The sequence below is a fragment of the Salvia hispanica genome, chromosome 6 (genome assembly GCF_023119035.1).
Source record: "Salvia hispanica cultivar TCC Black 2014 chromosome 6, UniMelb_Shisp_WGS_1.0, whole genome shotgun sequence".
NCBI classification, from domain to species: Eukaryota; Viridiplantae; Streptophyta; class Magnoliopsida; order Lamiales; family Lamiaceae; genus Salvia; species Salvia hispanica.
In genome coordinates, this window is record NC_062970.1 from 9,932,794 (window position 1) to 9,946,080 (window position 13,287).

The 13,287-nt window shown below is 42.1% G+C and overlaps 1 protein-coding gene and 1 long non-coding RNA gene across 2 annotated transcripts; both read left to right on the forward strand.

Annotated features, from left to right (window-relative positions):
- Positions 1–364: 364 nt before the first annotated feature.
- On the forward strand, positions 365–1,411 carry LOC125192967. The gene is made up of 2 exons (XR_007171499.1): positions 365–421; positions 1,267–1,411. It is a non-coding gene; the product is annotated as an uncharacterized LOC125192967 (long non-coding RNA).
- Positions 1,412–9,333: 7,922 nt separating this feature from the next.
- On the forward strand, positions 9,334–9,861 carry LOC125194655. Its single transcript, XM_048092901.1, has one exon. The coding sequence runs from the start codon at positions 9,334–9,336 to the stop codon at positions 9,859–9,861; it is 528 nt and encodes a 175-aa protein (XP_047948858.1).
- Positions 9,862–13,287: the final 3,426 nt, after the last annotated feature.

The window sequence follows — 13,287 nt, forward strand, 5'->3', positions numbered from 1 at the left end:
GTGGGCCAAGAGATTTATTGTTTGGGCCAAGATTTAATTATGAGAAGTTGGAATTATTTAAGAATTGAGATGTAACTCAATTAATTAATTTCCAAATAATTTATTTAGATTCCGGGAAAATAAAGTAGTAAAGTGAGAGACGCGAAAGCCGACCGGCGCCGGAGCCACGAAAATAATTAAGTTTAATAAAGAAGTGCTATTAATTAAATTTCCCGATTTAATTAATATGCAAGTTTCTAAAAAAATAAAAAAGATTTCCTAGAAGTGAACGAAGGATAAGAGAATTAATTAGGGGCATGCATTCCTATAAGTATGAGAACTTCTTAAGTCTTATTACTACGTTGTTTGCTTTCAAACGGCTATCTCTGCGAGTAAAGGCGGAGTGAGGAAAAATCAATTTAAGGAGTTTTAAGCGAACGAGGTGGGCTTTCTATTTAAGATACGATTGTTGCCTTTATGTTTAAAGTATGGTTTTTATGAAGAGTGCCAAGGTGATATGAAAAGTACAGTTTACGTTTACAGTTTCATGAACAATATTTTATGATGAGTGCTATTTACATCAAGTGAAAGTGATGTTATTTAGTTATGTGACATTATGTGTTGCTTTACGGGTGCTTGTGAACTGTCAGCCTTCGTTGATATTTTGTTCGGCTTTGACCGATAGAAATGAGTTTAGTCGAAAATGTTTATGAGGAAAGGAAGTTTTTGAAAGTTATGTCAAGCCATGTTTTGTTTTGAACTTTGCCTATCTGATTGTCTAGCAAGGGCGATGTCCCTACTAGACCAGGAGTTTGTGAATTACTTTCACCAGGAGTTGTGAATTGGTTTCACCAGGAGTTTGTGAATTTACTTCACCAGGAGTTGTGAATTCGTTTCACCAGGAGTTGTGAATTCATTTCACTAGGAGTTGTGAATTTGTTTCACCAGGAGTTGTGAATTAGTTTCACCAGGAGTTGTGAATTGGTTTCACCAGGAGTTTGTGAATTTATTTCACCAGGAGTTCTGAATTCGTTTCACCAGGAGTTTGTGAATTTATTTCACCAGGAGTTAGTTCAGATATGGCATAAGTTCCAGGAAAATAGAACAGCAGATCGCTTTTGATAATGACAAGGAAAATGATTTAGTGTTCTCGGATCTTTCACTTAAAATCCCGAGTTTACTTAGGAGTGACTTGACAAAATCAGTTTTTTAGTAAAAAACTATTTCGGCACGTGTCCACTGAGTACACCAAGTACTCGGCCCTGCATATGTTTTAAAAATGTGCAGGTTGAGCAGTGATGACGGCGAGCGGCGTTGAGCATAGACGATGAAGATCCTTCGATAGAATAGTACTTGGATGCGTCGTGTCTCCATACACGATGTCATCTGCTCTTGACTCTTCCGCTGCAATGTAAAAGTCGAGATTTCATTCTCTTGTACCATGCACTCTGATTTATATATATATTCCAAGTTATTTCAGTTCAAGTTCAGTTGTGCCATAGTTTTTCCCTTTCTTCCCCGCTTCTTTTATCCCCCCCTAGTCGCGATTAACCGGACTTTCTATCCTTAGAAAGTGCGGTCGTGACAATATATGACCCGTAGGTCCATTGCCATTGTATATGACCCGTAGGTCCATTGCCATTAATATCAAACCCAGGGCATGATTGTCATAGATCCTCTTTAATTCAATGATTCAAATAATTCCAAACCATGTGCAAACATATCAATTGCATCAAGTACATATTTCTATCATATTTCATCCAATAATACCATTATAATATATAACATATATCCATTGCACAAATTACATATTCATATCATCTTTCACAGTCAATATCAAATAATACATAACTATATCATGTTCATATCATATAGTCTAAATATTCACTCTAAGTCAACACATAGCAATTAACCACATAATGCATGTAAAATTAAAAGTGTGATTTATACACACCTGATTAAGACAAGAATTGTAACGCCCCGAATTTTCGTTCCCTTCTTTCGAGATAAATCAGATTTATTAGCTTAATTAATTCCGTTATACTTTTATTAGAGAAATGTGAAAATACTTGGAGAAATAGAAATGCATGGGATGTAATTGAGAATAAAGTATTTAAGTACATACATCTTTAGTTGGTACAAGAATGAATAAAGTGACAGCTACTACTATCCTAATGGTCTCAAGACCTAAGACTTTGGCTCCAAGCTAGGAGTAAGAGTCAGAATGTAGACATAGTGGGGATAAGATTCTCTCTTCTTCTTCCCCCATCCTTCTCGATTTCTTCAGCCCATAAGACTCCAAAGTTCCAGCTTTGTATCTGCAATGTTAGCACCAAAAAGGGTATTAGAAAAAGAACATTTAAGTAAAGGAGAAAGAGAGGCAAGCCAAGTAAGGGAGCTAAAGGAGTAGGCTGATTGGGACAGCCATAGAGCTGCCAACTAAGGCTAAGAGATCAGCCAAGTTGTCTCTAATCCATTTTCATCAAAGAGGAACCAAGACAAGAGAGCATAGTAGAATGATCCTCTACACAAGCCCAATATAGATATGAGCAAGATTCTTGTTTTCCCATCGATCAAGGCTGAGGAAACAGCCAAGAGAGAGACAACCATACATACACCAAAATAGTAAGGATAGCATGAACATCAAGCTCAAAAGTAGTGGAGCTGGCAGCCCCAAAATAGGAGCCTTTGCCTCCAAGTATCAAGCACAAAAGGCCAAAGATAGAGCACTATATAAACATCCTCAATCTCCTTCTCCTCCCCTCATTGTCAACACTATAAGATCACCAAATATTCAAGAGAGCAGCAAGAAGTGGAGGAGGAGCAAGGAGGAGTTTGAGGCAGGACATCAGTCCCACCCAAGAGGATTCATCAAACTTAGGTAACAACCTCAACACCCAATAACCCTTGCATCATGTATAACAACAAATATAGAGCTAGCATAGTAGGTAACCAAGGACTTAGAATCATAGCAGATCACAGAATGAAACTTAGAACATAGATGTTCAGAAGCCAGATACGAACCATAGCAATATTAGTAACTGGAATCACCATAGTAGGGTATGAAAACAAAATTTGGGAGCAACACCATAACACACCAGGCCAAGTAATCTCATATATCCAGTAAGCTAACACCCCTTCCCAAGATCATAACTTTACTCCACAAAATAACAAGGAAATCCTCAACTTAATTACTGCCTTAGCTCAAAGAAATTGAATGAGAGGGGAAGGGGGAAAGAGACTTAGCTTTGGAGTGAGGAGTATCTGGTAGAGCTGCCGGCAACGAGCGGGCGCCGATGTAGGGCCAACGGCACAGGCAGGCGGCGGTTCTGCTCGCCAAGGCCGACGGTGTGAGATGGCGAGCTGGAGCGTCCGCTGCCTTAACGCGCCGCTTGCTGGGCTGGAGAGGAAGACGGAGCCGGAGAATCTCCGCCGAGCTGAGTGAACGGTGAATCCGCCGAGGAAGAGAAGGGACGGAGAGGGAAGACGATGGAGCAGCGGCGGTGCGTGCTATGCGATGTCGGCGACGCAGAGGAGGCGCCGATCGGAGCAGCGACGAGCGCGAGGAGGAGACGCCGCCGGGTTCTTCAATGTGATTTTAATTTGGGGATTTACTGTGGGGTTAAATGATGAGAAGAGAAAGGGTTTTAGGAGAAGAAGGAGGGAGCTCCGGCGACGCCGGAGATGGCGATTCGCCGGAGAGGTCGCGGGGCGGAGAGTGGAGGAGGCACCGCCATTTCTTCTCCGATCTAGTTTTCCCCAATTTTTGATTTTGAGAAATGTAGGAGAGAAAGAGAGAGTTTGACCGATGGGTGGAAGGGAGTCTAGATTTGGACTTTGTAATATTATGTTTGGGCCTTAGTAATTGATTAAGAGGTTGGGCCAAAGAAATTATTGTTGTTGGGTCCCTATTTAATTAAGTTTGGGCCGGAAGTATTTAAATAAAAGGGAGATTTGGGCCTAGAGATTATAAAATATTGGACTCTAGCTTTAATTGAGGGATTGCTATTTAATTAGTGGGCCAATGGATTTACTGTTTGGGCCGAGAACTCTTAATTTTGGACTTAAGAAGTTATTTGTTGGATGGGATTAATTTAAGGACTTGAGTTGGAGCTCAATTGATTAATTCCCGAATAATTTGCTAAGTTTCCGAAGATGGAAGATATTTAACTGCGAGATGCGAAGGGCCGACCGGCGTCGCCCCGCGACGCCTCGGACGACCGCTAAGAAAATAGGAGGAAAGAGAGACGACGTTCTCGAGCCATGAAAATAATTAAGTTTAATAAAGAAGTGCTATTAATTAAATTTCCCGATTTAATTAATATGCAAGTTTCTAAAAATTTCCTCGAAGTGAACGAAGGATAAGAGAATTAATTAGGGGCATGCATTCCTATAAGTATGAGAACTTCTTAAGTCTTATTAGTACGTTGTTTGCTTTCAAAAGGCTATATCTGCGAGTAAAGGCGAAGTGAAGAAAAATCAATTTAAGGAGTTTTAAGCGAACGAGGTGGGCTTTCTATTTAAGATACGATTGTTGCCTTTATGTTTAAAATATGTTTTTATGAAGAGTGCCAAGGTGATATGAAAAGTACAGTTTACATTTACAGTTTCATGAACAATATTTTATGATGAGTGCTATTTACATCAAGTGAAAGTGATGTTATTTATTTTATGTAACATTATGTGTTGCTTTACGGGTGCTTGTGAATTGTCAGCCTTCGTTGATATTTTGTTCGGCTTTGACCGATAGAAATGAGTTTAGTCGAAAATGTTTATGAGGAAAGGAAGTTTTTGAAAGTTATGTCAAGCCATGTTTTGTTTTGAACTTTGCCTATCTGATTGTCTAGCAAGGGCGATGTCCCTACTAGACCAGGAGTTTGTGAATTAGTTTCACCAGGAGTTGTGAATTGGTTTCACCAGGAGTTTGTGAATTTATTTCACCAGGAGTTCTGAATTCGTTTCACCAGGAGTTTGTGAATTTATTTCACCAGGAGTTAGTTCAGATATGGCATAAGTTCCAGGAAAATAGAACAACAGATCGCTTTTGATAATGACAAGGAAAATGATTTAGTGTTCTCGGATCTTTTCCTAAAACCCCGAGTTCACTTAGGAGTGATTTGACAAAATCAGTTTTTAGTAAAAAATATTTCGGCACGTGTCCACTGAGTACACCAAGTACTCAGCCCTGCATATGTTTTAAAAATGTGCAGGTTGAGCAGTGATGACGGCGGGCGGTGTTGAGCATAGACGATGAAGATCCTTCTATAGAATAGTACTTGGATGCGTCGTGTCTCCATACACGATGTCCTCTGCTCTTGACTCTTCCGCTGCAATGTAAAAGTCGAGATTTCATTCTCTTGTACCATGCACTCTGATTTTTATATATATTCCAAGTTATTTCAGTTCAAGTTCAGTTGTGCCACAGTTTTCCCCTTTCTTCCCCGCTTCTTTCATCCTCCCCTAGTCGCGATCAACCGGACTTTCTATCCTTAGAAAGTGCGGTCGTGACAAGAATCTAACCGAACTCCTATTTCTGTCTCCTGATTCACAACCATCCGTCCAGGCTCAAACCATGAATTTATTCTCTATAAATTTGAGATTCCCTGTTGTCCGTCGCCTTTCTTTTTCTTTTCTTATCCCTCTTTCTTCAGCTAAAATCGCCTAAACTCTCAACTCTTTCTCTTCGTATAATCACTTGAGTTTATCTCTCCCCTTCTGTAATATTACAATGCATCTCCTCTACTTTTATAAACTAAGACGTCGGTCTAACCCACTTAAATATATCATGCTAAAGTAATAAACGTGTGGCTAAGCGCCACTTACAAAATACATATATATAGCAAACATTAGATATATTCATAAATTGGGTGTTACGATCAATACAAGATATTTAAACAATTAAAATTATGACAAGTGTTATAACATGCATGAAACACATATGTAGGGATTTTATTTATACACGTATAGAATAGATATTAAGGCATGTCATCCTTCCTTTTCTTTAGTAAAAGTTACGTGTGTACACATACACATTTATAAACTAAGTACTAAACTTATATTTTCATGCACACTACAATAACATATACATATTAATCAAATAAACTAATTTAACTAGTTAACTGTATACATATATGTTTACGAATATATATATAATAAAATAATATACACACATCCATTTTAACGATTTCCGTAAAATCAAAGCTATCTATATATTCAACTATATTGAGTCGTCGGGGATTCACACTGAGTGTGTGCGATTTACACACAGTGATCTCGGCTGGGCAGTATTTTCGTTCGATTTCCTTCATCTCTTTACACACTTCGTTGATTTCACTGTTTCTGGTTACTGTTCCATTAGTTTTTCCTGCTTGCTGTTTTTTTGTTGTTTGGCTCTTTGTTTGGGGGTTGTGGGTGGCTTAGTTTGCGGTGTTTCGGTTAGTTTGAATGGAGCAGCCGGTGGGCGAGGAGGTAGCTTTGGAGTCTCTGAGTCATGATCAAATTGCTAGGAGAATTGTAGGGAGAAGGAGATCTGCTAGGGTCTCTCGTCCCAAATCGTTGTCGCCGCGGCTTAGATTGGCATATATGAAGAGGGGTGGACGGAGATGGTGCAATCGGTCACCGCCGGAGGGTAGGAGGGGTGTCTCAAGCTCCCAAATTGCTAGGAGGATTTCTAATAAGAATAAGTTGAGGCTTAATCCTGCCCCAAGGATGGATGCGCAGGGTAAGAGCTTCAGTTTCGTACAGGAGATGGGGGAGGAAGGTGGAGTAATGGTGGATGAAAGAGAGGGGGCTGATTCCTTAGATCGGGAGGTAGATGTGTCTGGGAAGATCGTGGGGCATTCGGTGGAGGCGATAGAAGGAGATAGCGAAACATGTCTGGGGGAAGATTGTGGGGTGGATATTTCTGCAGAGAAAGTGTTTGATGTTTTTCTAGTAAGAGATTCCATGGCTGAGGGAATGTTGGTGGATAGGCCTTTGGCAGAGGATAGTTTGGAGGTTGTAGGGATGATTAGGGATAGTTGTGCAGGGTCTGGTGGGGCTGAGGAGATTTCGGTGGTGGCAGCAGAGGTAGATAATGCCCTGGACATGATTGAAGCTCAGCCTCTGCAACAGATGGAGATCCTGAAGGTTGTGGAAGTGCTTGGGATGCGGGGGTCTCTCTTGGAATTAGGGAATGGTAGTAAGGGTGTCAAATGGACTGATCTTGAGGAGCAAAATATTCAGAAGGAGATGTCTAGTGGAAAAGAGTTGAATGAGGATTTTCCACCCTTGAGAAGGGAAAATTTCAGGCCAGGGAGAAATAAGGATTTGCAGGCAAGTTTGCAGCAGGAGAAGGAGGGGCAGACAAGCCTTAATGAGAAAGAAGGGGCGGCTTCAAGAGTGCAATCTTCAGTCTTAAAACAGGGAGTTGGTTTCTCTAATTCTGGTTTTTCTGAGGCTACTAAAGGGAGCACAGGGGTGGGGCAGAAGCGACATCTAGCTGATATCCTTAAGGAAAACGTAAATCACCCGTTTACTTTTGAACCAGGAAAAATCAAGAAAATTGGTATTGCAGGGGAGAGCTCAGGTCTGCCATCTATTTATTTCTCTGGGTCGGATACTTCTTTTCTTGCGGAGAGACTTGGATTCGCGGTGGTAGGGAAATTCTCTCATTCAATCCTAACCTCACAACAGATACAGAAGGCCCTACAAGGTATGAAGTTTGTTGGGGAATTTTCTTGGAGCTACATTAATGCGAAACATGTCCTAGTTCAATTTAAAGTGATCTCAGATTATGCAAAACTACTATGTGGTCCAAATGGAATGCCTGTCTGGTTTATAGATCGTCACCCGATGAGAGTTTTTAAGTGGACTCCTGAATTTGATCCGTTCTTTGAATCCTCGATAACATCAATCTGGTGTAACCTCGTGGGACTCCCTATTCATTTGTTTGAGAAATCAACTTTGTTTGCTATAGGAAGCTTAATAGGGACGCCTATTCAAGTAGACCATGCTACTATCACTCAGAAACGGCTATCTTTTGCAAGAATTTGCATTGAAATTGATATCTCAAGGACGCCACCAGAGGAAATAGTTATTGATATTCAAGGAAGGGAGGTCCGGCAAAGGGTGAAATGGGATAGAATCCCTCAATATTGTCAAGATTGCAGGCATGTGGGTCACTCCACGGATGCGTGTTATGCGAATGGAAAAAAAGAAAAGCCGATGAAAAGAGATTATAATAAGCCTTTCCCAAGATGGCAACAACCAGAGGCCAAGAAGGGGGAAGATAATAGTCAGCACAACAGAGAAGGTAAAGAGGGAGAGTCTTCTCAGATGGAAAAAAGAGACATGCCGCCTAGAAAGGTTGATACAGAGGGGCCATCTTTTGGGGGAGGAGCTGCCTCACCAACGTCTCAGTTGGAGGTAGGGAGTCAGGCTGATTTAGAGGTTGAGGCAGATGATTTTCAGACCCATTGGAACAAGAAAGGTAGGCAAGGAAGAGGTAGAGGGAGAGGGAGAGGGAGGTCCCTCTCTTTTGACCATGGCAGAGGGAGAGGAAGGTCTATGCAAGGGATGCAGTCAGCTGGGTATTTAGCGAGAACGTATGGCAATGTGGGGGTTCCGCTTTGGAATCAGAATGGTGACAGTGTGGAGGACCTCTCACATGGTATTGTTTCTAACCCAAAATACTTTAAAAGTCTACCAAGTGGTGACTTTGAAAAGGAGCAATACGAGGATGAGAACGATTGGGAAGAGGAGACAGTCGATGAACAAATCAAGCTGGTAAAACCCCCAGAGAAGAGGGAGGCTGTAACAGGGGACCCGCAGCTTGCGATTGAAGATGGAAAACAGAAAAAAGGGAGGCTTGAATCCTCGGGGGATGCTCTCTTGTGATATCATGACTTACAACATGATGATTTGGAATGCTAGGGGTGTGGCTAACACAAACACCCAAAATATAATCAAACACATGATTAAAGTTCATAGAATCTCAATTTTGGCTATCATTGAGCCTTTAATTCAATCTAATCTGGAATTTTTCAGCAGGAGGTTTGGTCTTCAATTCAGGGGTGTGAATGAAAATGGTCAGATTTGGTTGTTTGCGGAGTATGACATCGAGGTGGATCAGTGGGATAGTTCAGAGCAAGTTCTTCATGCTCGGATTTCCACACAAGTTCTCCCAATGCCATTTTTTATCTCAGTAGTCTACGGCAAATGTTCCAGGGTCGGACGGCACCCCCTTTGGGACAAACTTAGAGAGATCGCTGTTAAAATGAAGAGCCTCCTGTGGTTGGTGGGGGGAGGGGGGATTTCAATATTTTTATCTCGGAGGACGAGCGTCATGGGAGTAGTAAAAATAGAATAAGAGAAATGGCAGAATTTGCTGACGCCCTAAATGACTGCCAACTGCTCGATCTTGGGGCAGATGGGGCAATATTTTCGTGGGCGAGAGGGGAAATCTTTGAAAGATTGGATAGAGCATTAATTGGGGAGGGTTGGCCGGACCTGTTATCAACTTCTAGAGTCACTAATCTGCCAAGGATCCTCTCGGATCACATCTCGCTGCTCATTCAATGTCAGATACCTGGGCCTCCAATTCGCCCACCGTTCAGATTTCAGAGCATGTGGGTTAGGCATCACTCTTTTTTAAAGGAGGTGGAGGAGTGTTGGAAAGAAGACACGGGGGAGAAAGGAATGGTGAATTTACAACTTAAACTGGGCCGGCTGAAGAGAAGCTTAAAGTCTTGGAATAAGAATATTTTTGGTAATATTTTTGAAAAGGTAAAGCAAGCGGAGGAGGAAGCACAAGAGGCGCTTAAAAGATTTGAATTGTTACGGACTCCTGCCTGTAGAGTAGAAATGAATCGGACGGCAACAGAACTTACTTTAAAGCTTTAAATGGAGGAGGATTATTGGAGACAAAAATCAGCTATCAGGTGGTCGGTTGATGGGGAGAGAAACACTAAGTTCTTCCAGGGATGGGTAAAACAGAAGAGAGCGAAAGCGAGAATTCACTCAATTGAAGTAGGAGAACAGGTGATCACTGAGGATGGAGAAATTAGGCAATCGGCGGTCTCTTATTTTCAAGATCTTTTGACCTCTGATATTGACCAGCTTCAAGAGCCAAATCTTGACCTTCTGTGTTCGCTGCCTCCAGAATTTAACATGACAGAGTTGGAGGAGGAACCGTCGGTTCAGGAGATTAGGAACATTGTTTTTGGTATAAATGCAGAGAGTGCATCGGGGCCGGATGGCTTCTCATCCTTATTCTTTCAGAAATGTTGGGTCATCATAAGCTCTGATGTAGTTGAGGCGGTTAGGGAGTTCTTTCAAGGGGCTAGCATGCCAAGAGACTTTGCAGCAACTATGATTGTCCTAATACCTAAGAAGAAGAATCCTACCAAGTGGTCTGAGTTTAGGCCGATTAGTTTATGTAATGTTTCGAACAAGATTATATCCAAGCTTATTGCTATAAGAATGGCTCATCTCCTTCCTTTGATCACTGCCTCGAATCAAAGTGGCTTCATCAAGGGGCGCCTTTTGAGTGACAATGTGCTCCTTGCGAAGGAAATCTTCCAGGAGTTATGGAAATGTACCCCTTCTCCGAATCTAGCTCTTAAAATGGATATGGCTAAAGCTTATGACCGGGTTCAGTGGCCATTTTTACTAAAGGTCCTGAGGAAAATGGGATTCTCAGATAGGTGGCTGGGAATGATAGAGAGATGTGTGAATTCGTGCTGGTTCTCAATTCTTATCAATGGATCCCCAGCTGGATTTTTCAAATCCTCTCGTGGTCTTCGACAAGGAGACCCTCTTTCCCCTTCTTTGTTCATTTTAGCAGCGGATTATCTCTCCCGGGCGCTAGATCATCTTATACTTGGGAAGAAGGAGATGAGATTTTGTACAGCACGGTATACAATGGGGGTGTCTCACCTTGCTTATGCTAATGACATCTTAATATTCACACAAGCCAGGAGAGCCACGATCCGAAAACTCAAGGGATGTCTCAAACATTACATGGAGGTCTTTGGGCAGAAAATTAACGAAGAGAAGAGTTGCTTCTATATTGATAAAAGACATGATGGTTGGGCAACTGGTGTAAAGGCAGTGGGTGGATTCCAACAAGGGACCTTACCATGCACTTATCTTGGTATCCCTATTTTTCGGGGGTGAAAGAAGACAAACTTGTTCATGTTCATCTGAGAAAAAATTTCTGCAAAGATTCATAGTTGGTGCCATAGGCACCTTTCTTTTGGAGGAAGGCTTACTTTAATCAGAAGCATCCTAGAGACGATCCCTATCCACATCATTCAGGTACTAGAACCGACAAAAGGGGCTCTCAAAATGATGGAACAGGTGATAGCTAGGTTTTTCTGGGGATCCTGCAACACTGCGTCAAAGACACATTGGATTAAATGGGCAGATGTGTGTCGACCTATCTTTGAAGGGGGTCTCGGATTAAGGCGTATGGCTGACACTGTTGAGGCGTACAGTTTTAAACTTTGGTGGAGGTTCAGGGAGAGAAACTCACTGTGGGCAGAATATATGCACAAGAAATATTGGTCGCTCTCGGCTTCTCTTGCAACCGGTCTAACCGTTTCAGCCCTACGTGGAGGAGAATGTTTAGAGCAGGGATCAAATGCCAGAGATTTATTAGATGGATGTTGGGGAGTGGGAAGGTGAGCTTCTAGGAGGATACCTGGGTAAATGACCAGCCGTTTTCCTCTCTTTGTTCTAGGGTTGGGGTGCCTGACTTTGCATGGGTGGGGGAGTTTTGGACGGAATTTGTCTGGAATGAGGCAGCTCTGTTCAATGTGGCTGATGAATGGGGTTTACCAAGGGAGGTGGTGGAGGATATCCTTGCCATTCCGGTTGACAGCACGGTGAGAGATGAGTGCAGATGGTCTCTGACACCCCATGGCAACTTCACAGTGGCTTCGGCATGGGAGCTTCTGAGGAATAGAGGAGAATTGTTTGAGGTTTATAGCATTATTTGGAACAAAGGTATTAACCCCACAATCTCAGTATTCCTTTGGCGATTGCTTGCGAATCGAATTCCTGTAAATGCTAAGTTGCAATGGAGAGGTGTTTCCTTGGCATCTAAATGTCGGTGTTGTACAAAAATAGATATAGAAACTCGGTTACACCTATTTGTTAATGGGGAGGCTGCTTCAGAAATATGGAACCGCTTTGCAGGTTGGTTCCCTCAGGCCCTTCCGTTTGGCAGGCCGGGACACAATCTGGAAGGCAGATTAAGATGGTGGCAGAGGCACCTGGGAATAACAGATAAGTTTCATATCTGTGCTCTCATACCTTGTTTAATCTTGTGGTACATCTGGACGGAAAGGAATGGATGTGTACATCGGGACAAAATTTTCAAGGTAGACAACGTTTGTAAGAGGGTGGAGATGCACCTAAGAAATCTGGTTTGGGCAGGGCACCTTGGTCCAGATCAGTGGAGGGGGTGTGAGCCAAAGATGGAGTTGATGGGAATGATGCCAAGCAGACCCAAAACTAAAAGGGTTGAAAGGATACATTGGAGACCTCCAGACTGGCCGTGGGTCAAGTTAAATGTAGATGGGGCCTTTGTAGGGGCAGGAATAGGGCCGGTGGAGGCGGCCTGATGCGTGATCACCAGGGGGAAATTGTGGAAGCCTTTTGTACTCCCCTTGATGCGAACTCTGGGCTTGAAGCTGAGATGAAGGCACTGCTGGAGGGAATTCTGGTAGCCAAGACACACAGCAACCATATTTGGATGGAATCAGATGCTGAAGTTCTGAGCTCCATGATGCGGAAGGGACAACTGGGGCCGGCAAAGCTTAGACATGTAATGGTGAGGATAAGAGTTGCACCCAGGGACATTACGTGGAGAATGACACATATCTGAATGGAAGGTAATAAGGTTGCTGACTGCCTAGCAGCGCTTTGAAAAGATAGCCCATATTTGTTGATGTTTCAGACAGGATCGGTGCCTGCTCAGGTAAGAGCTCTTTCAAGATTGGAACAACTTGCATGCCTAATTTTAGATTTGTATGAGTTTTTAGTTTGCTGCTCTGTTTGATTGTTTGTTTTTCTAAAAGAGTGTAGGCTCTGTAATCTTTTCTTTGGTAGTCTTTCCACTTTTGGGATTGACTGAATTGTACCTCTTTGTTCATGATATATATGGGATGAGGGTCCTACTCAAAAAAAAAAAAAAACTATATTGAGTCGTCATAACAATAAATATATTCTCTATGATATTTAATAAAAATGACAACTTAAAATGCAGTGACAATATAATATGATAATATGCAAAATAATGCATGTTTCGGGTTAGGGATGTCA

Coding starts and splice junctions, on each gene's coding strand:
- LOC125194655 (XM_048092901.1), top strand. CDS start 9,334: ATGGCAGAATTTGCTGACGCCCTAAATGACTGCCAACTGCTCGATCTT.